The 19,769-nt window shown below is 39.5% G+C and overlaps 1 protein-coding gene across 5 annotated transcripts in view; it reads left to right on the plus strand.

Moving 5' to 3' along the window:
- The window catches only part of pip5k1ca (phosphatidylinositol-4-phosphate 5-kinase, type I, gamma a), a 40,652-nt gene that overhangs the window by 7,458 nt on the left and 13,425 nt on the right, over positions 1 to 19,769 (plus strand). For all 5 annotated transcript variants that reach the window (XM_068319813.1, XM_068319812.1, XM_068319814.1 and 2 more), the window contains 9 exons: positions 10,674 to 10,705; positions 11,345 to 11,434; positions 11,621 to 11,751; positions 11,939 to 12,056; positions 15,301 to 15,453; positions 17,578 to 17,877; positions 18,595 to 18,803; positions 19,435 to 19,518; positions 19,674 to 19,722. In XM_068319813.1, coding sequence (XP_068175914.1) covers positions 10,674 to 10,705; positions 11,345 to 11,434; positions 11,621 to 11,751; positions 11,939 to 12,056; positions 15,301 to 15,453; positions 17,578 to 17,877; positions 18,595 to 18,803; positions 19,435 to 19,518; positions 19,674 to 19,722 — 1,166 coding nt within the window. The remainder of the gene's footprint in view (positions 1 to 10,673; positions 10,706 to 11,344; positions 11,435 to 11,620; positions 11,752 to 11,938; positions 12,057 to 15,300; positions 15,454 to 17,577; positions 17,878 to 18,594; positions 18,804 to 19,434; positions 19,519 to 19,673; positions 19,723 to 19,769) is intronic.

Here is a 19,769-nt window from a genome sequence, read left to right on the forward strand (position 1 = left end):
ATTCTGAGCATATTTTAAAACGAACCAAAGAGAGTCACAGTGTAAATTATCAAGCTTTATGTCCATAAATGTGAACCTCCCCATGCCTTCCTGGTTTTGTGGTAACAAAAATCAGATTGTATTTCACCCACAAAACAATCAGTATGTGATTGTTCTTCTTCTACCACAGGGAAAAAATACTTTCCACCAACAGCTTAGAGTTTCCCCCATGTTTTGATGTCCTGAAGGCAGACTGTAAACATAGATTCATGTTCAAGCTAGATTAATGGCTGCAGGCTTTACTTGCTGCTTTGTATTTTACAGTATCAAGGCTTCTGCCTGTCTGTTGGCTTCTCTCTGAGTACTCACTGGGGTTGATAGTAGCTGTGGAAAGGAATTTCTGGTATCACAGAGATGGAATTAACTGTTGGTTGAATGATTAACAAATATACTTAGCTGAAAAACCAAGAGTTTGATTGTCGGCATCATTTAGATTGCAGCATGAAGAGGTGGTCTTGTGTGATATTCATTGTGATATTCTCTCAAAAACTAAATGGTGTCTGGGTTGAAAGAAGTTGCCCTTTAAGTATGTCTAAGGGGTGTCTTGATATAAATGCAAGTTCCACAAATAGCTTTATATTGATTCCTGAGAGATATTTTAGTTACACCTCTGCACTAAGCCCCAAGTATTAAATGAAATGTGCTGCTTTCTTCATGGGTATGGATAGGAGTAGCAGTTAAATGCTCAGTCATTGTTCCATCGTGTTTTACTGTAGTTGGAAAAGATTAACCTCCACTGATTCGCCAAAGGCACAAGATACTGCTTTCTGCTATAGTGGTATCACGCATTGGTTGCCTGTAGAGAGAGGAAATAATAGTAATGCAAATAAACAATTTGTATTACTATTTCCTCTCTATAAAAAGGTCCTTTGGAGGATCAGCAAGGACCTCGAAGTGTGTTTTTGATCTGGAAGTGCAGTAATGAAAAACATACAAAATCACACAAGAGTTTGAGCACATTGCCAGGAGGACTGAGCTGTTTATAGTTTTTCCCAGAGACCTGAGAGATGCTGCTCTCCACAAGAGCAGCAAGGACACACACTCATATGTCACTATAGCAGTGTTCATTCATTCATTTTTTAGCTTGTTTCCATGAAATGTTAACATGAATGCACGATGATCAATAGTACAACTTATGATGTAGATATTAAGTCAACATATCTACATGTTGACTCAGTCTGACAGCCTGACATCACATTCTCACAAACTCAAATAGATGTCTGCAGAGCGGACAAACTTTCTTTTACCTGGCTTCTGACAGTGTAGTCAACTGTGTCTCTGTGGCGTGTATAAGACTAGCTATTATCACCGCTTTCTTCATATTCTCTCAGGCCTCCACTGAGAGGGTGAAGTCCTCTTTAATAAAAGCTTCTTTTTATGCATCTCCTCACTTCGAATTTCCATTTTGACATCCACTGTGCTTTCAGACCACTGCTCAGAAGAAAAAGGTGACACTTCCATATCCAGTTGTTCCATCCACAGTGTGAAATAAAGCTGTAACTGTCATGGGTGCTCTTCAACATAGGGGATATTTAGACTGCAGTCATCAGTTACTGTCAGTAGTTGCAGAGACAGTCATTGAACTACGCAAGAGAAGCATTTGGATAGTGAAGTAGAGAAGTGGCAGGTGTGGAATTTTAATATTTGACAGATTTTGCCAATGTTTCATGCGCATAGGAGTGTGGAAAACTGTTGGAGAGTCTTCCCAAGTCCCAAAGTCTTCTGGGAGTGTTAAGAAGCAGATTATTAAAAAAAACAACAACAAAGCAGACAGATGGTGTCTTGACTTCTACCTGTCCTTGTGCTAGTGCCATTTTATCCTGATTATCCAGACAGTGGAGATTTTGGGATTTGGAATAGTTTAGTAATAGTGATTTTTGTTAAGATGGCTTTGCTTTTCCAGATCTAAGATGCCAAGAGAGTCAGTTCTGTTACTTAAATACAGCTGCTGTTCATTATGTTGTTTATACACTATTGATGGCTAACGTATAATTTAATTTAATGTTTTTTATCGTCAGAGAACTTTACAGTCCATTTAATAATAATAATAATCCACACTTTATTGATCCCTCATGGGGAAATTCTCTTTACACTCTCAATCTCACACAAATTTCGACTTTTGTACACTCAGGAACCGGATAAGATAGAAAGACGAGGGAGAAGGCCAGTGTGAGTAAGACCGTAGATCAAAGTTAGTGCTTTGATCTATGAAAAGGACTACCTTTGATCTTTGATCTATGCAAGTAGGTTAGGGATAAATTTTGAATTCAGGGGTGTCGCGGGATGTTACAGTCTGTGACTGCCTTGGTTCTTGTTGCTGTTTGTATGGATGCCTGTTTTATGTATAAACTACAGTATTGTCTTCATGTGAATAAAAGTTCAATTCTATTATAGTTGTTTTTGTAGTCATCTTCTGTTGAGGCTTGGTCTGGGGGCAACCTTAGGTCCAAGAACCCAAACTTGACTTTAGGAATTAAATGAAGAAAATCTCAAAACTGTACAAAGAAACTTTAGTAAACGGTCAGCTTTTTAACTTGTATTTTTAACATTCTGTGGATGAATGTTTTGATTGACCAATCAGTAAGATAATTTATGTAAAGGAGTTATACTATTTGAGAGCTCCAAAAATTAGCTCAGTTTCTTGATCAACCAGACATTTATCAGAGATTTAAAATGACAAAATCCAATTGTTTTTCTTTTGCTAAAGTGCTTTGTCTAGTCTCAGAGGAAATAAACTAATATCTTTTGTATTTGAAAGCTGTTGGCTAAATAGTTGAAGCACTTATGTATGCAGACTGGTGTGCATTGTTCATCGTCCAGCTCATATCTAAATGCCCCAAAGGGATGTTTCTGGAGCCAACAGACGGTAGAAAGCTGTTTTATTAAACTTGCTTGTTTTCCTGATGCCGTTGATCATAATGGATGTTTTGGCATATAGAATGGCCACGGCTTTATCCTCGCTGTATTACACAGAGTACACGACATGCACTGACAGCAGACGATGTTGCAGCTCTCTCTCCTCGGAGTGCTGTTTGCACAGTAAATCAGAGGAAGCTGAGGGGAAATGGATCTGAAGGATGAAGGTCATGGTTGTGTGCCGTCACCTTCAAGCTAGTTGATGTGTTGACATATTTAGAGTAAATTCATCTGCACCTCCTGCTACAGCCTGTGAGATGCTGGCATTGCCAAGCTCCCTGTGTGTAGTGTGCTTATGTTTCTCTGCTTGTGTCTGCTACTGTGTGTCTTTTCATGCTGAGATAGTTTGGTCAAGCCACAAGAATGCTTTTGAGCCGTAATTGAGAGGGATGATGAAAGCCTCTTTCAAAATCTTAGAAGCAGGAAGTTAAAGACTCCTTAATTTAATGCTGCCATCCCATTCAGTACAAGGAATGGTCACCTGAATGGAGTTACTGATATGTAGGGCTTAAAATCATACATGGATGTCATAATGTTGCATTAGTATTGTAGACTATCCGGCTAATATGTTTGTGTATGATAACATCAAGTCCTTGTTGCACTGAAGCTTTTTTACTGCTTGGGTTGGGCTGGATTATTCCGAAACAAAGCAGAACACTGGGACATGTAAACACATTAACCATGTTTTCAATGGTTTTGTTATTGTTACCCAAGTGGTTGTTGTTGAGCAGTCTCTTAATGATGACAGCATTTGGTTTTTGTGAAGTCAAAAACATTTTAGCCTCAGATGTGCTTATCAGTAGATTTTGTGTTTGTTTCAAATAGAGCCAGATAGAAAATTCACCCACCTTCCAAACTTTATGCTAAACTAAGCTAATCCTCTCTTGGCTCTTGACTAGTTTTGTTTTGGTTAGAGACTTCAGTTTTGTATTTATATTCCTATCTAATTCTTGCAAAGATAGTGATCCAGTGCATACCCTATAATTTGGTGAAGTATTCCCTTTACCCTGTAAAAGCATGGACCATTAAATAATTGCTAAATATCAAATTTTTTGAAACAATTGGGTTTTTCCAAAAAGAAATGAAATATAAATTTCCACATATGAGTATTTTTTGTGTGTAAAAAATGCAAATGCATGTGTCTTAGTGTATACAGGACAATATATCAAGTGTATGATATTAAGGTATCAAATGCTTGTTTCAAATATTATAGACTTGGAATTACATTTCAGCAATTTAAAGGTTAAATTGTGAAATTAATTATTTTTGTCCAGCAATTACAGAAGTAGGTATCTGAAAACAATCAGTCATAGATAATAAACAGCAATTTTAAGATGGTAGATTATTAATGTACATCCCAATTAACTATCATAAAGATTGGTTCTTTAATCTTAGCATCTAAATTCACTCTTATTTACTACTTTAATCTTTCCATTCTCGACTGTTGCCACAGACAGAAAATGAGGGCCGGCTGATTGTCTAATTCGCTCATGGAAAGATACACAAGGGCTCAAAGGTGGAATAACCTGGTGACACTGATTTAAGATCAGTTTGCTTTACCGCTGTCCAAACAGCCGTCATCACTTGTTGCATGTCTCTCCTCTGTGAAACAAACCGGGTGGAAGCGAGCCATAATTTAATAGTCTTTCTCACTGTTCTCACTGTTCTCACAGTACGTCTGAGCTAATGACATATCTTTGACAAAGGGAAGAAATAGTTCTCTAATGCTCACCTCATCCTCGAGCTGTTTCTGAGAAAATGTTGCAGCTAACAGCAAAATACTAACTCAAGGTTTGACTGTGTATACCACTCTGTTGAGTTTACTGTTTTATAGATCTTCTGTCTCTTCAGAATTAGTCAGATTTATGGATATCTGCCTCCTATAGGCTTTTGCAATGGCATGAAAAATGTATGCCAATCGATAGCTGGATTTACCCGAGACCAAGATAACAAGTATCTCAAAGACTGCCTTACATACTGTAGCTCTTCCTCTGGGAGTCACAAAATTGATCCCAGACTTCCCTGTGAGTCCTACCTGCCCTATTCGATGTGAACAATTATGTGATATGCATTCATATTGGTATTTGTTTCACGTGAAACAGGCCTTCTTTCCTGTTTTGAATGTTTATCTTGATTTGAGTTCAAACATGCTGGTTGTATGTACTGTACATGTACTGCCCTGGTCAATGCCATTATGTGGTGGGACATTTTGGAAGCAGCACCTTTCTATTGATTCACATGTTCCTCAGTCCAAATATGCTGGTTGACCACAGTTGATGCTGCATAAGATCGAGACAAAGTGTGTACACATGTATGTAAAGGGAATACAAACACAAGGTCAGAGCAGATTTAAAGAAATATCTGAAATATTCTGTGAATGTGAAAAATCCTCCTGCAGCTTACGTAGACAGGGGACGGTGACAAATTCATTGAACCTCTGTTGAACAAGAAACTATCAGAAGCTTGTTTTCTTCCTACACCTTCCTCCAGGTAATTTGTTTTACAGAACATACTTTATGTTAAAAGTGCTCAAAAAGGATTACTATTACTTAAAGGCTGAAGAAACTTTTCACAAAAGGTAACACAACGTCGTTTATTGGAGTTGGTATTAATATTAAGATGTGATCTGTCGGTGCCAGCCAAGACAGAAACAGTTAGTTTTCAGCATGAAGTACGAGCATGGGAGCATCCAGGGGATAAATATATAATTGCTAGCATACCAGGTTGGGTCAGATTTCTTAATTCTCTTAATTCTTAATTCTAGCCTTTGAAACATTTTTGACAGTTTAATATCTACATTAAATCACAGGTTAGTGTGAACACTGACAGATTTAAAGAATTGATGCAGATCTTTAAGGAAGACATTAAGAATCTTCTTGTATTCTATGTTGTAAATGCTTAATGGGCTGCATTTGCCCTTAACTGCTGAGCCAGTGGCTTGTGTGTGTCTAATTATATATCCTGAATTAAATTCAGGGTTTCTGTGTGAAAATAACATAAATAAGCTTGTCTTGCTTCAGCTCGCATGGCTGTTGCTAGCAGATAAAGGATCACTCTCTTAAGGGTTATAAGAACAGCCCATTAAAGCAAACAAACACACATAGCAGCCTTACTTGGCAACAGTGCAAGCTGGAAGCTATTTATTTGGATGAGCCTATTTGTTCTTCCAGAATCTCAAGAACTGTACAGGCTGCTGTTGCAGTGTGACAGTGGACTAAGACGTATGTCACCCTACATCACATTATTGTGAAGCCACTTGACATTGGCAAGGATGAAATAAATCAGGTACAAGCAAACCTTGGTTTTCGAACGCTTTAGACCTCGAACAAATCAGAATTCAACCAAAAAATTCTGAATTTTTTTGTCTTAGAAGTCGTACAAAATTTGGAAGTCAAAACAAAAAACAAATGCCTTTTTGGGGCAACCGTGGCTCAGTGGTATCGTGGGTCGTCCAATTATTCAAGATTGGTGGTTCGATTCCCTCTCCCGCTGAGTCATTTGTCATTGTGTCCTTGGGCAAGACACTTTACCCTCCTTGCCTCCAGCAGGGCGTGTGAAAGTGTGTGATTGTTCCGCTGGAGGTCGGACGGGCCGAAGGCGCAGATTGGCAGCCACGCCTCCGTCAGTCTGCCCCAGGCAGCTGTGGCTACACACATAGCTTACCACCACCAAGTATGAATGAGGAGTGAATGAATAATGGATCCAATGTAAAGCGTCTTTGAATGTCCAGAAAAGTGCTATATAAATCTAATCCATCATTATTATTCATTCATTCATCTTCCAACCCACTTAATCCGCTAACGCAGGTCGCGGGGGAGCCAGTGCCTATCCTGGCAGTCTCAGGGCGTGAGGCGGGGGACACTCCGGGTACGACGGCAGTGTACCGCGGAGCCACATAGAAACAAACAATCATTCACACACACACTCACTCCTATGGTCAATTCGGGACCGGCCAACCAACCTGAAGCGCATGCTTTTGGAGGTGGGAGGAAGCCGGAGAACCCGGAGAGAACCCACGCAGACACGGGGAGAGCATGTGAACTCCGCACAGAGCGGGACTCGAACCCGGGTCCGCCGTGTTGTGAGGCGGCAGCGCTAAACACTGCGCCACCGTGCCGCCCATCATCATCATCATCATCATCATCATCATCATCATCATCATCATCATCATCATCATCATCATCATCATCATCATCATCATCATCATCATCATCATCATCATCATCATCATCATCATCATCATCATCATCATCATCATTATTATTATTATTTCTCGCCACCAAGTGCGAGAAAAGGTGAGAAAAGTCGAGAGAAAACATGACAGTAATGTGCTATTTACTTTAGTTGACTGTATTCAATAATTTTTCACTTAATTTGCGTTCCATTGCCTATGGTGTTAGTTACGGTACCGTAAACATCTGTCCAAAAGACAACGGTAACTCGTACCTTAGGCTAACCTGATTATGTCGATGTTTTTGTTTTCTTTCTTTCTTTCTCGTGTTTGCTTCTTTCTTTTACATTTCTTTGATATGTATTACTATACAATTTGGTATATAAATGACACTATGAAATAACATGTTGAAAAAAGGAATTTTTCTAGTGTCTTGGAACGGATTAAGACCATTTACATTATCTGTAATGGGACAGCCTTCCAGAACGAATTGTGGTCGGAAACCGAGGTTTGCCTTTATCTGTTTGAGATAAGAAGAAAATCTGAAAGCATGTTATCATGTTGTGCTCCTACGTTTTTTTTCTTTATTACAAGAAAATTTACCAAGGCACTCACAGACTGTAACATTCTGCGACACACCTGAATTCAAAATTTTACCCTGACCTACTTGCATAGTCAAAGATCAAAGGTAGTGCTCTGATCTACCTTCATAGATCAAAGCACTAGCACTACTCACACTGGCCTTCTCCCTTGTCTTGCTACCTTATCCGGTTCCTGAGTGTACAAAAGTTTAAATTTAACCTTGACCTAGTTTCCTCAAGGTCAAGGTCATCATCTCACTTTCACCCCCTTTGCCACCCGAGTAATGTGCTTTTTTTTTTTCATCATTTCATTTTTTTCATATATAAATGCTAAAATTGCTAATGTAGTGAGCACAAGCTCATATCAAGCTTTGTAACATCTCTTCTCCTTTTTATGATGGTTTTTGCTTTTTACGTTGTACTGAACGACAGAGATAACAGATAATATTACAACACAATATAAAAATTAACAAAACTGAAACCAGGATTTTAGATTGGACATTCATATTTCAGATTGCCTTGGAGTGCTTTATGTTCTAGAAAAATACTATCCTGCTGTTTAACGAACTAGTGATTATGATGTTGCTATAAATAAATTACATGATAAACATCATGGTTCTGTAGCATCTAATAATATTGCATGGAGCATGGAGCTGATGTCCTTTCTGTGGTGTTTCGCTCAGAGTGGGAGCAACTAAGCACATGATCGGATACACATAGCCTGAGTCGGGCTCACTTCAATGCACACAGACTGTGCGCCTTTAAACGTGTGGCTGTAGCGAGCAATCACACACACACACATACCTACACAGGCATACACACTCTGAGGGCAGTCTGAACCGGTGCAGGCATGCAGGAGATAGATCTGCAGTGAACTTAACATCATACAGAAACACAAATATCTGTTCAAATGTACTATATAGGTGATTGCCATTTGAGAATGACACAGTGGACGTGAACAATCTGTGCAACTCGCATGCATTCGCACATTACGTACTAAAAGTACAAATAAACAGCAGCACATGCAGAAGAGCCTCCTCTTAAATTATCTGCATTGCAAACATTCCTTCACCAGAAAAATTTCTTCCATGTATGTTCCAGCTTGCAGGGAACTCTGCCGGAATTGCATTGGCACACCTTGGATTTCTCATCCTGGTGTGAATTTGTGCTTATGTGCGGCAGAAGGAGGGAAGGATAGACAGAAAGAGAGCAGGAGGAGGGGTGGCAAAAAAGCTATTCTCTGGCTCAGTCACATGGACGTCCACGAGAGGCAGGCAGACAGGCGCACTAGAAAAGCCTAGCTATCAATTCAGCTGCACACAGAGTCAGACTAGGAAGATTCAATCCCACTCATGTGACACATGGTTATGTAGTGTCTTAATGTCATGCTGTCTCTGCTGCTGGAGGCCGACTCATTTAAAACCAGTCAGATGTTGGAGCCAGAAAATCCTTCCGTCTTCCTCAATGTACTTTATATGTAATAGTTCAGTAGCCGATTTGGCCAAATGTGCTATGGGCTCACTTAAAGAGTTTAGAGCATCTTGTTATAAGACACAAACCATGATATTATTTCACATCATGTGCAGCAGAAGATGTTAAATGTAACAGTAATATTTGCTCTTTGTCGTTTAGCTCCAGATAGTTTGCTTTATTTATTGAATTTAGTCAATATTGTTTGAAATATCTATCTATCTATCTATCTATCTATCTATCTATCTATCTATCTATCTATCTATCTATCTATCTATCTATCTATCTATCTATCTATCTATCTATCTATCTATCTATTATTGGTTCATCTGTGTTTTTATTGCTCCGACAAGACACCGTGTCTATAGCGTAGCACCAACAGGCACATTCCACTAGACATTTAGACATAGCAGGAAAATACGGTTATACAAGTTTTACAAACTTATAAAATGGGTGAATTAAATAATTGTAACAATAATGTTTGCATAAAGTTTATCTACAAAATTCTTCCAATTTCCTGAAAAAAATAAATCTGTTCAACCTGTCTCAGTGTGTCATGTATCTAGAAGTAAAAGAAAAAAACAGAAATATGGATGTATAAAAAATTGCTTTGAATCATGCTGATACATTGCAGTCAGACTGTGTAGCTGTTGTGTAAACCGTAGCATATCTGCAGCCTCTCTAAATTTGAGTGTGATGCGGGTTATGATGATTTTGATGTGGGGTTGAATCAGCCGCACACATCTCAAGCCCTACCTCATTCCTTCTCTCCGTATCTTTCCACTCTCATTTATTTTTGAGTCCTGCTTTTCCAGTCTTCAGATGTCATCATTATTATGCTGGATGTTACGCACCTATTATTATGCATATATTTCAGGCCTTCCTGGTGAAAACAGTCGTCTGATTTCCTAAGTATACTGCCTACAGCCTGTTATTAGACAAAGAGTCATAACGGCATAGTAAGACTGCTGCCATGTAATATGGGCTATGACGTTTCTACATTTGTTTCTTAGTGAAGGACATTTCAGGCCAGACACGAGACGTTTTCAAAGTCCAAAAAGATAACTGCAAGGCTAATAATGTCCATCCTGCTATGCTTTAATAACTCTTTAAGAAAAGTCTGGAATCCACCATTTCCATAGGATTAATCCTTTTGGATCCACAAATGTTATGATAGAAGTTCATAGCAAGTAGTCAGTCACTGGATTTGACGCATTTCAGTCTGGATTAGAGTGATGGATGGCTGCTAGCATGGCTCAGAATGAGGTTATACAATTGGAGCATAGGACTTTAAAAAGGACTTGTCCATGTAGCTGACATTGTTGATTTTGTGCAGTTCCTTTTGCCCCTACACTGTTTGATACTGTTATTGCATGATGTTCGACTGCTTTGTCGGCCTTTTTGGTTTCATCGCTGTCACAAAGAAAACTAATGATTCTGAGCAATGAAGAGTTTCAGTGGGGCTAACAAAGTCACCCCCCCCCTTTCTCTTTCAGATGCTGCTGCCAAGAAAGCCTTCATCACAGAGGTGAGTGACCATATGGTCAATTTCAAGCTCTTTTACACTTCTGTTCATTTTTGATTCTCCATATCAATAGCTACCTTTCCTTTGCTTTCATCCTAACACATAATTGGCTCCTAACAATGAAACCATTACGGAATGCTCCTCACATGAAGACTACAAAGGATGAAAACATACAAAAATTGGTCAAATCTCACTTTTCTGTCACTGTTTTCTATCTGTGGAAACTCAACATTACGTTGATCCTCCTAATTAGCAAAGTCCATTCACCTTGTAACCACAACACGATGTGATGAAGATTCAAAAGTACTGATTAATTTGTTTAATTTCAGGCTACTGATGACATTTAATTACTCTTAAATGCCAGTTTAATGGTAGGTGTTGGATCAAAAGTACCATTTAAACACATTATGAGTCAGATCACATGATAAGCTGTGCTGTCAGACCTCATGTCACAGCATGTGTGTCTGTAGGCACAGCTTGTGTCAAATTGAGTTATCAGTTCATGATGTTATTGCTTGAAATCTGCTCTCATTTGCCACTGCTCAGTCTTTAACATTTAGATAATCAATAGTAATGAACAGACACAAACCCTTCTGCTCTCACATGCTATTCTAAAGTATGTTCTCCTTTAACTCTGGCCAGATGCCATCCTCATCCTCAGGCCAGCCTGGTCAGGGAAAGAAGATTGGCCACAGAGGAGTGGACGCATCAGGGGAAACTACTTATAAGAAGGTGCTGTCGACTTTGTCGACCGTTTTGTACTCCTGGTTCTTAGCATGTCAAGATCTGAGACTTCATTGCATGCATACTGTTTATTTATTGCAAACATTAATGATTTTATATAACGTTCATTAACATAGAGGAGTAAAAAATGGACAAATATTTGTCTGACTGCATGTCTCTCTACCTCTCTTACAGACCACATCCTCAGCCTTGAAAGGTGCCATCCAGCTGGGCATCGGTTACACTGTGGGCAATTTGAGCTCCAAACCTGAGAGAGATGTGTTGATGCAGGATTTCTATGTGGTGGAGAGCATATTTTTCCCCAGGTCTCTACTCCAACCAAACACATATAAAAAAAACTACTCTGTGCATGTGTAGTATATTACCAGTAAATATTTGTTGCAGGGGTGGATCTTCAAATTAAAGAATAATGCTTAACCTTTTTGTTTGAGAACATTACTTGTAATTCAGTTTTCTCATTGTATGTCCTGTCATCTTGTTTCTGTGTCTTAGTGAAGGCAGTAATCTCACCCCAGCACACCATTTTCCAGACTTCCGCTTTAAGACATACGCTCCTGTGGCCTTCCGCTACTTCAGAGAACTGTTTGGCATCAGGCCAGATGACTACCTGGTAAGATTTGAGTCACTCATGACTGCATCTCCTTGTGGCACAAAGTGATTGAGAGGTGCAGCAAACAAAAGGAAGCAAAAGTCAAAGAGCCAGTTGAAAGGGTTTCATAGGCTGAGAAATGTGAATGAAAAGCAGAACTGAGATGTGAAGGATGAGGAATGGAAGCCTTGCAATTGGCAGATGGGATGAGAGGCTGGATGAAGAGAGAGAAGGTCTGTAGCTTGTCGTTCCTCATCAGGGCAGAGGACCCGGAGGCATGATTCAGTATTCTGTCCTGGGTAATCTAACACAATATACATACACTGCTCTGTCTTTGTTGCTGCAAATTCTATCTGCATGTATCTTTAACACATGAGCACTGACTACATTAAAACACTACAATTTGCCTTGTTTCTGATTTTTCTTTCTTTGGTCACCCGTCACCATCTGTCTCTGCAGGTAATCTGAGCTCAAAAATACACAAGGACTCATAAAGCTTTTTGTATGAATCAGTCATGGCCACTCAATAAGTAAGAAGTAAAGTGGTGGGGAAGGGAGTTAGCGAAATAATTTAAATATCATTGGTGTGGATTTTAATGTATTTTAAGACATTTTGAGGGAAAAACTAAGTAGTTATAGCTTTACAAACATGTTAGTGGGCAGTAGCATGAATTATCTGTAATGCATGAGAATCAGGTTAAAGATTATAGAGGATGATCAACATTAGAATTACGAAGAAAAAAAAAGTTAGAAATAATTAGGAAGTATTTGAAAATGAATAGTCACACTACTTAAACCAGTGTATTTATGTTTGTCTGTCATTCCAGGGAGCGAGCATGGGGTTATATGATATGTATATTCAAATAGTAAAGTGTCCCAGGAGCTTGAACCGTGAACACTCAGGCACCAGTTCAGTGACTTATTAAGGAGTCTGTTTCTGACTACATTTGGCTGCCACACAGGACCAAATTGCTTACAGATTTTAACGCAGATCATATTCATCCATTACATTTCTCAAGTTGGCTTAATCGCCTTTAAGGTTGTATCCTCCACCAAAAGACTCCTCTGGTAAATTGCTTTCTTGATATGAGGATAATGGCCATTTATGTGACACTGCATCATGTAAAAAAAGAAATGTGAAATGTTGTCAGCCTCCGTTTGCAAGGGATGTTTGAAAGGTGAGCCATTAGCAGGAGGTGGGCCGCTTCACCTTTCTTTACTATGATACTTTGAAGAGTTGATGAACGTGGAAAAAGAGAGAGAACGAAGACTCGAAGAGGTGACTGTTGTGGACCAGGAAGTAGCAAAGATTAGTCAGGATGAAGTGAGTAGGGCATTGAAGAGGATGAAGAGTGGAAGGGTTCCTCACTGGGTTGTTCAACAGGATCTTAGATAGTGAGAAGATGCTTGAGGAATGGAGGAGAAGTGTGCTTGTGCCCATTTTTAAGAACAAGGGAGATGTGCAGAGTTGTGACAACTACAGAGGAATAAAGCTGATGAGCCATACAGTGGGAAAGTTATGGGAAAGAGTAGTGGAAGCTAGACTAAGGGCAGAGGTGAGCATTTGTGAGCAGCAATATGGTTTCATGCCAAGAAAGAGTACTACAGATGCAGTATTTGCTTTGAGGATGTTGATAGAGAAGTATAGAGAAGGCCAGAGGGAGCTGCATTGTGTTTTTGTAGATCTGGAGAAAGCTTGTGACAGGGTGCCCAGAGAGGAATTGTGGTATTGTATGAGGAAATCTGGAGTGGCAGAGAAGTATTTTAGAGTGGTGCAGGACATGTATGAGGACTGTAAGACAGTGGTGAGGTGTGCTGTAGGTGTGACAGACGAGTTCAAGGTGGAGGTGGGACTGCATCAGGGATCAGATCTGAGCCCCTTCTTGTTCGCTATGGTGATGGACAGGCTGACAGACGAGGTTAGACAGGAATCTCCATGGACTATGATGTTTGCAGATGACATTGTGATCTGTAGTGAGAGCAGAGAACAGGTGACGAAGTAGCTACAGAGGGGGAGGTTTGTCCTGGAAAGGAGAGGAATGACGTTAGCCACAGACATGAAGAGGACATGAAGGTAGTTGGTGTGAGAGAAGAGGATGCGAAAGACAGGGTTAGATGGAGGCAACTGATTCACTTTGGCGACCCCTGAGGGAAAAGCCGAAATGAAAAGAAGATTCAGCATGGAGAAGTACATAATTGGCTCATTATCTGTGCTCCTCCTGACATCCATAACATCAATTTGTATGAATAACTTTCAAAGCATAATTATTTAACATCTAATATTCTAACCTGCAGGTACCATACAGTATGTCTCACTCCTTGTTTTCACTCATCTACCTCCATTTCTGTCATTTAAGTCTGTCTGCTTGTCTGTACATGATGAGTATGAGTCAGTTGTGTACAAACGTCTCAACATGCAGTGTTTGTCAGTACTGCTTGAGGCTCAAATGGTCTGATATTTTGAATGTCAAGGGATAGAGTTAGAGTTGCCTGCTGTTTTTAACAGTCTTGTGCCTGTCTGCCACATTAGATGCTTAAGACAGTCAACAGTTAAATCCAGATTTAACTGTAGTTCCAGTTTTTGTATTTTGTCAAGAAAGTTACCTCCATTCTGTATCACTAGGTCTATATACAGTGACTACAGTATCTGAATTACTGTACTGAGTGCCGTATATGCAGTCTGTGTTGTTACTGTACACTATACAATATGCATGGGTGCTTTCTGAATGAAAAACACCGTGGTGGGTGATTGTCAGTGTTTTACGCTTTCTGATTTATACTCTGGTTCAAATTTGTGTTGACAAAACCACATCAATCATATTATTCCTCTTCACAAATCTTTTACAGGTTTATTTTATCATATTGTTATTGTTGTAGATCTTTATTGATTAATTATTTTTACGAGTTACTCTTTTTATGTACATTTAGAGTCCAATGACAAAAAATGACAGTGTTAATTTCCCTGGAATAAATATATGTATAATCTAAACTGTTTCTTTGACCATGTTTATCAATGATAATTAAATTTGGGATAAACTGCTGTTCATACGAGTTTGTTGTAGAGATTTACAATAAGCATACAGTATATTATAGTAATTATTAGATATAGTTTAATAATCCCAAACTGGGAAATTCTAAATTCTAATTATGCTAAATTAATAATCTTCTAGATTAATCCAGACAGTTGGATTAGAAATTTCAATAATTTTTACTATCGTTTGTTCATATTTTTTGCCCATTTGTGTGTTTTTCTTTTTCACCACAGTATTCCCTGTGTAATGAGCCTCTGATCGAGCTGTCTAATCCAGGAGCGAGCGGCTCTGTCTTCTACCTTACAAGGGACGACGAGTTCATCATAAAGACTGTGATGCACAAGGAGGCTGAATTCCTCCAGAAATTGCTGCCTGGATACTACATGGCAAGTGTTTGAGAGAAAACTCCACATCAAAATGTACTTTATTTTAATAATAATAATTTGGTAAAAACTAAACTTGAAATCAATTAAGTTCATTTTTTACATTAGCTGTGCTACCCTACACATCCTTAGTTTCTTTAAGGTTCATAAGGTTTCTCCTTTGTGACATGTATCACACAGGAGTACAGTACAGTGACTGAATACTTGTCATGCTTACAAATGTCAAATATAACAGTATTCCACCCAGTAGTGAAGGTGCAGATGCTGGTCTCTGCCCACATATCTTGGTCTAAAGGTGCCGCTGACAACATGCTTCACTCAGACCCTGGAATCCGCTTCATCTCTGCAAAGAGAGTTACATGTTTTTCTTGTTAAAGCAGACATAACATCTGTATGTTCTGCCTCTTGAGTCCCTAAGCTGTGCGATTTCATTGGAGACTGCCCGGTGTATTTCACCAGTACTCCCCCTCTGAGCCTCCCCTCTGTCAGCAGGCTCCTTGTGAACAAGCACAACCAGCAACAGCTCCATGTATGTCCATGCTACCATTTCAGTCTCTTTAAGGTTCACTGCCTACAGCTTTGTGTTTATTTATGTGTCGGCAGCCAAAGCCCAAGATCGCTGCAGGAATTTGTTTAATCATTTAGGGACATTAAAGACTCAGCACGTTTTACTATGACCTTGGTTGCGCGCTGGAGCATTTTTGTACATATAATTGGTCTAAAAAGGCAGTGTGGTGGAGAGATTCAGGCTCATAAAGGACAGAGCAGGTGGACTGAGGACAAAAAAAGCTCAGAATTATTTACCCATTTATAGGAAAATAAGTAACAATCAGCAAGGCACTGAAGCAAATTGCTGCATCATTTTCATTTTTATCAACCTTAATGGGGGACATAGTGGTAGTCATGGGGGAAGCAGATCGTGACTTCCACAGCTGACTGGATGATGGGAGTGGGCTAGATGAGGAGTCTGCCTCTGGGCAGCATACAAATCACAATGATGTAACAGACTCAACTGCTGCCACTTCTCTCCGTCTGTGTATTTTCACTCTAGTAATGCCTAGCCTTTCCATCCTGTCTCACATGTTAATGTCTTATCACTGTCACTGCCGCTATGGCACTCAATTTATTGCTTTTATGCCATGCTCTGCCCCGTGTTTCATCCACACTTTTCCTTCTGTCTGTCTTTCTTTCTTAGATGTGCTTTCCACCCCCACCCCCACCTCACATGTCCGTGTTGTTGGTCCATTACCACTCTGTTCGCCTAACATTGACAGAAGGGTCGTATGTGGCTGAGGGCAGAGGACACTCTTTCGCTCTCTGTGTTGTCTGTTTCTTGTTTTGCTGCACTCTCAGCCAGTTTCATCATTTACAGAATGCCTCACAAGTGCCTTTTAGCCACACTAACATGTTTAGCTCTCATATCTCCTCTGTTTTCTTTCTCCTCTTGAAGTAATTTAAACTCCTTAATACTGCTTGTTTTCACAATATGGGCTCATCTCCCTTTCCTCTCGTTTCTGTTACAGGACTGAGTTAGCCATTCTCTCAAGGTGAAGTCAGATTATTTACCAAAGAGTAAATAATCTGACTCTTTACTCTTTACTCAGAGTAACCTTAGTTGTTAGATGATTGGAAGTAGAGTGTTATTTAACTAAGATTAAGGGCACAAGCATCTAAATAGGTTATAACTATTTTTTAAATAAAATGTACTGTATATAAAGGGATAATTGTATTTAAGTGTAGTGCCTACTTAAGTAAGATTTCCCTTTGCTTTAGTTAATTCTGGTGCAAGTTAGTGTTATCTTTTTTAAATTAAAAGCATAATCAAATCAAATTTTATTTATATAGCACCACATCATAACAGAAGTTATTTCATGGTGCTTTACATGTAGAGCTGGTCTAAACCAGTCTCTCAAGCGTATTTACAGAAACCCAAAGGAAATCTCCAGGGCATGCCAAGAAATGTCATCAAAAAATTTTTTATTAAATCTTAAACATTTTAATAATTGTTTTCATAATGTCCTGCAACTTTTTTGCTGAACCATAAATGAGTGATTTGTAATATAAATACTGTAAATCTATTGTTTTGCTTGTATCTGAAATTGGTTACTTGTATTCCCTCCTCTCCAGAACTTGAATCAGAACCCACGCACTCTGCTGCCAAAGTTTTTTGGCCTCTACTGTGTCCAGTCAGGCGGGAAGAACATCCGTGTGGTTGTGATGAACAACGTCCTTCCCCGTGTAGTTCGCATGCACCTCAAATATGACCTGAAGGGCTCCACCTACAAGAGAAGAGCATCCAAGAAAGAAAGAGAGAAGGCCAAGCCTACGTTCAAAGACCTGGACTTCATGCAAGACCTGCAGGACGGACTGATGTTGGACCAGGACACCTACAATGCACTGGTCAAAACTCTACAGAGAGACTGCCTGGTGAGATGGATGGAGGGACCGGATACATGTCAGCTGCTATGCAAAGGCTCCACTTAGACTGTATATTACATTTAGATAAACAGGCGGTTGAGATGGCAAGAAAGGAAAGACACCCTGGGGTGCAATGATAACGCCCTCATCAAAAGTCCTCAGAGAAATAGAGAAGTAGTAATAGTGAGAAGGAAGGATTAAAGGGATGATGTGTAGAAGGATAAAATGATGCCGTCTCTACTGGGGAAAAGATGGTAGGAAGTCCACAAAAGGAGATGGCCAAGTTCTGTAAAATCCATGATGCTTACAGTCCCCTGATTAATAAGAGTCAGGGAGGGGAGGAGTGAGGAAAGCAGTGAAAGAAAAGGCTATTTATGAGAGTGTCTGGTGTTCCCAGGATCCCTCACTATAAATCAGAGCTTTGCTATGAGCCAGAGGTTTAACAAGGTGTCTGGTCGGGTAGCAGGCCTGCCCTTTTCTTGTAAATCATCTTCTGTTTACTTTCATTATGCATGCTCTGTAGAGGGATTGTATATACGCATACTAGCTGTCCTATACATTGTTTATTAATGTATGCATGCTTGTTTGTCACTGTGTATAAGCATCGAGATTCCCAGTTTTATAGTGTTTTATTCCTCTGCTCACACTGGAGAAAATCTGTCACCCAGAGTTATTCCTCACATGCCCGTCAATCACTTCACTCCTACGCGTCCTCCTGTTGCTCAGGTGCTGGAAAGCTTTAAGATCATGGACTACAGCCTGCTGCTCGGGGTTCACAACATGGACCAGGCAGAGAGGGAGAAGCAGATGGAGGGCTCCCAGGGCGACAGTGATGAGAAAAGGCCTGTAGCCCAGCAGAAGGCCCTGTACTCCACAGCCATGGAGTCCATCCAGGGAGGAGCTGCCTGCGGAGGGTCCATCGATACTGATGAAACGTGGGTTCAGCCAAAAAGTCAACAGCCTGTTTTATTTTGTTTTTTTTAAAGCTAAGAAGACCCACCAAAATAGGTTGTACCACTTTAAAGTGACCTAAGGGCAAACTTTTACCCATTAAACAGTCACAAGTGTCATGTCAGATGATCTGAGCTGCTGTGTGCCTCAGTTCAGATTCAGATTGTGATTTTGGAGAAGTTTTTTTAGTTTTAGTGAAATTTAAAATATTACAGATATTACAATTATTACAAATAACTTACAAATTAAAACATCTTAATTCTGTGTACACATTTAATTGAAGAATAATATTAATTCCCAGCCATATCCATTTGTCTCTCTAACATTACATTTCAGGTAAGAACATCTTAATGTCTAGCTTAAATGAAAATCGATTTTTGTTCAGTCTTGAAGATTCAACAGTTGTGTATCACTACTTTCATATTTTTTCTGAGCTGCTGGATTTAAAACTTTTTATTCTGTATAGTACTTCCTGATAGCAGCCTTTCACTTTTTGCTTCACTGCACAGTCTGATCTAGGAGTTTCCTGCAGGAAATGGTGATGATAATAATATAATAACCTCCAAATACACCTTGTGGTGTGTTTTTCAGCATCATTTTTATTATTGTTTTTAGGATGGGTGGTATCCCCGCTGTGAATGGAAAAGGAGAGAGACTACTCCTCTACATCGGAATCATTGACATCCTTCAGTCCTACAGGTGATCACTACTCTGTGTCCAAACTATTATCCCAATCCAGTCACTAGCGGACTTATTTAAGGTCCTGGTGTTGTTTGTACTCATTTGTACACAACTCTAATAAATGAGACATGTTTAATATCATTGTGTTAAATTGTTTTTGTATGTTTCTGAAGGCTTATCAAGAAATTGGAGCACACATGGAAGGCTTTGGTTCATGATGGGGTGAGAATTTTTTTTTTTTTTACACAAAAGCACACTGCAGCTCAAGA

This window comes from Antennarius striatus, chromosome 7 (genome assembly GCF_040054535.1).
Source record: "Antennarius striatus isolate MH-2024 chromosome 7, ASM4005453v1, whole genome shotgun sequence".
Classification (NCBI taxonomy): Eukaryota; Metazoa; Chordata; class Actinopteri; order Lophiiformes; family Antennariidae; genus Antennarius; species Antennarius striatus.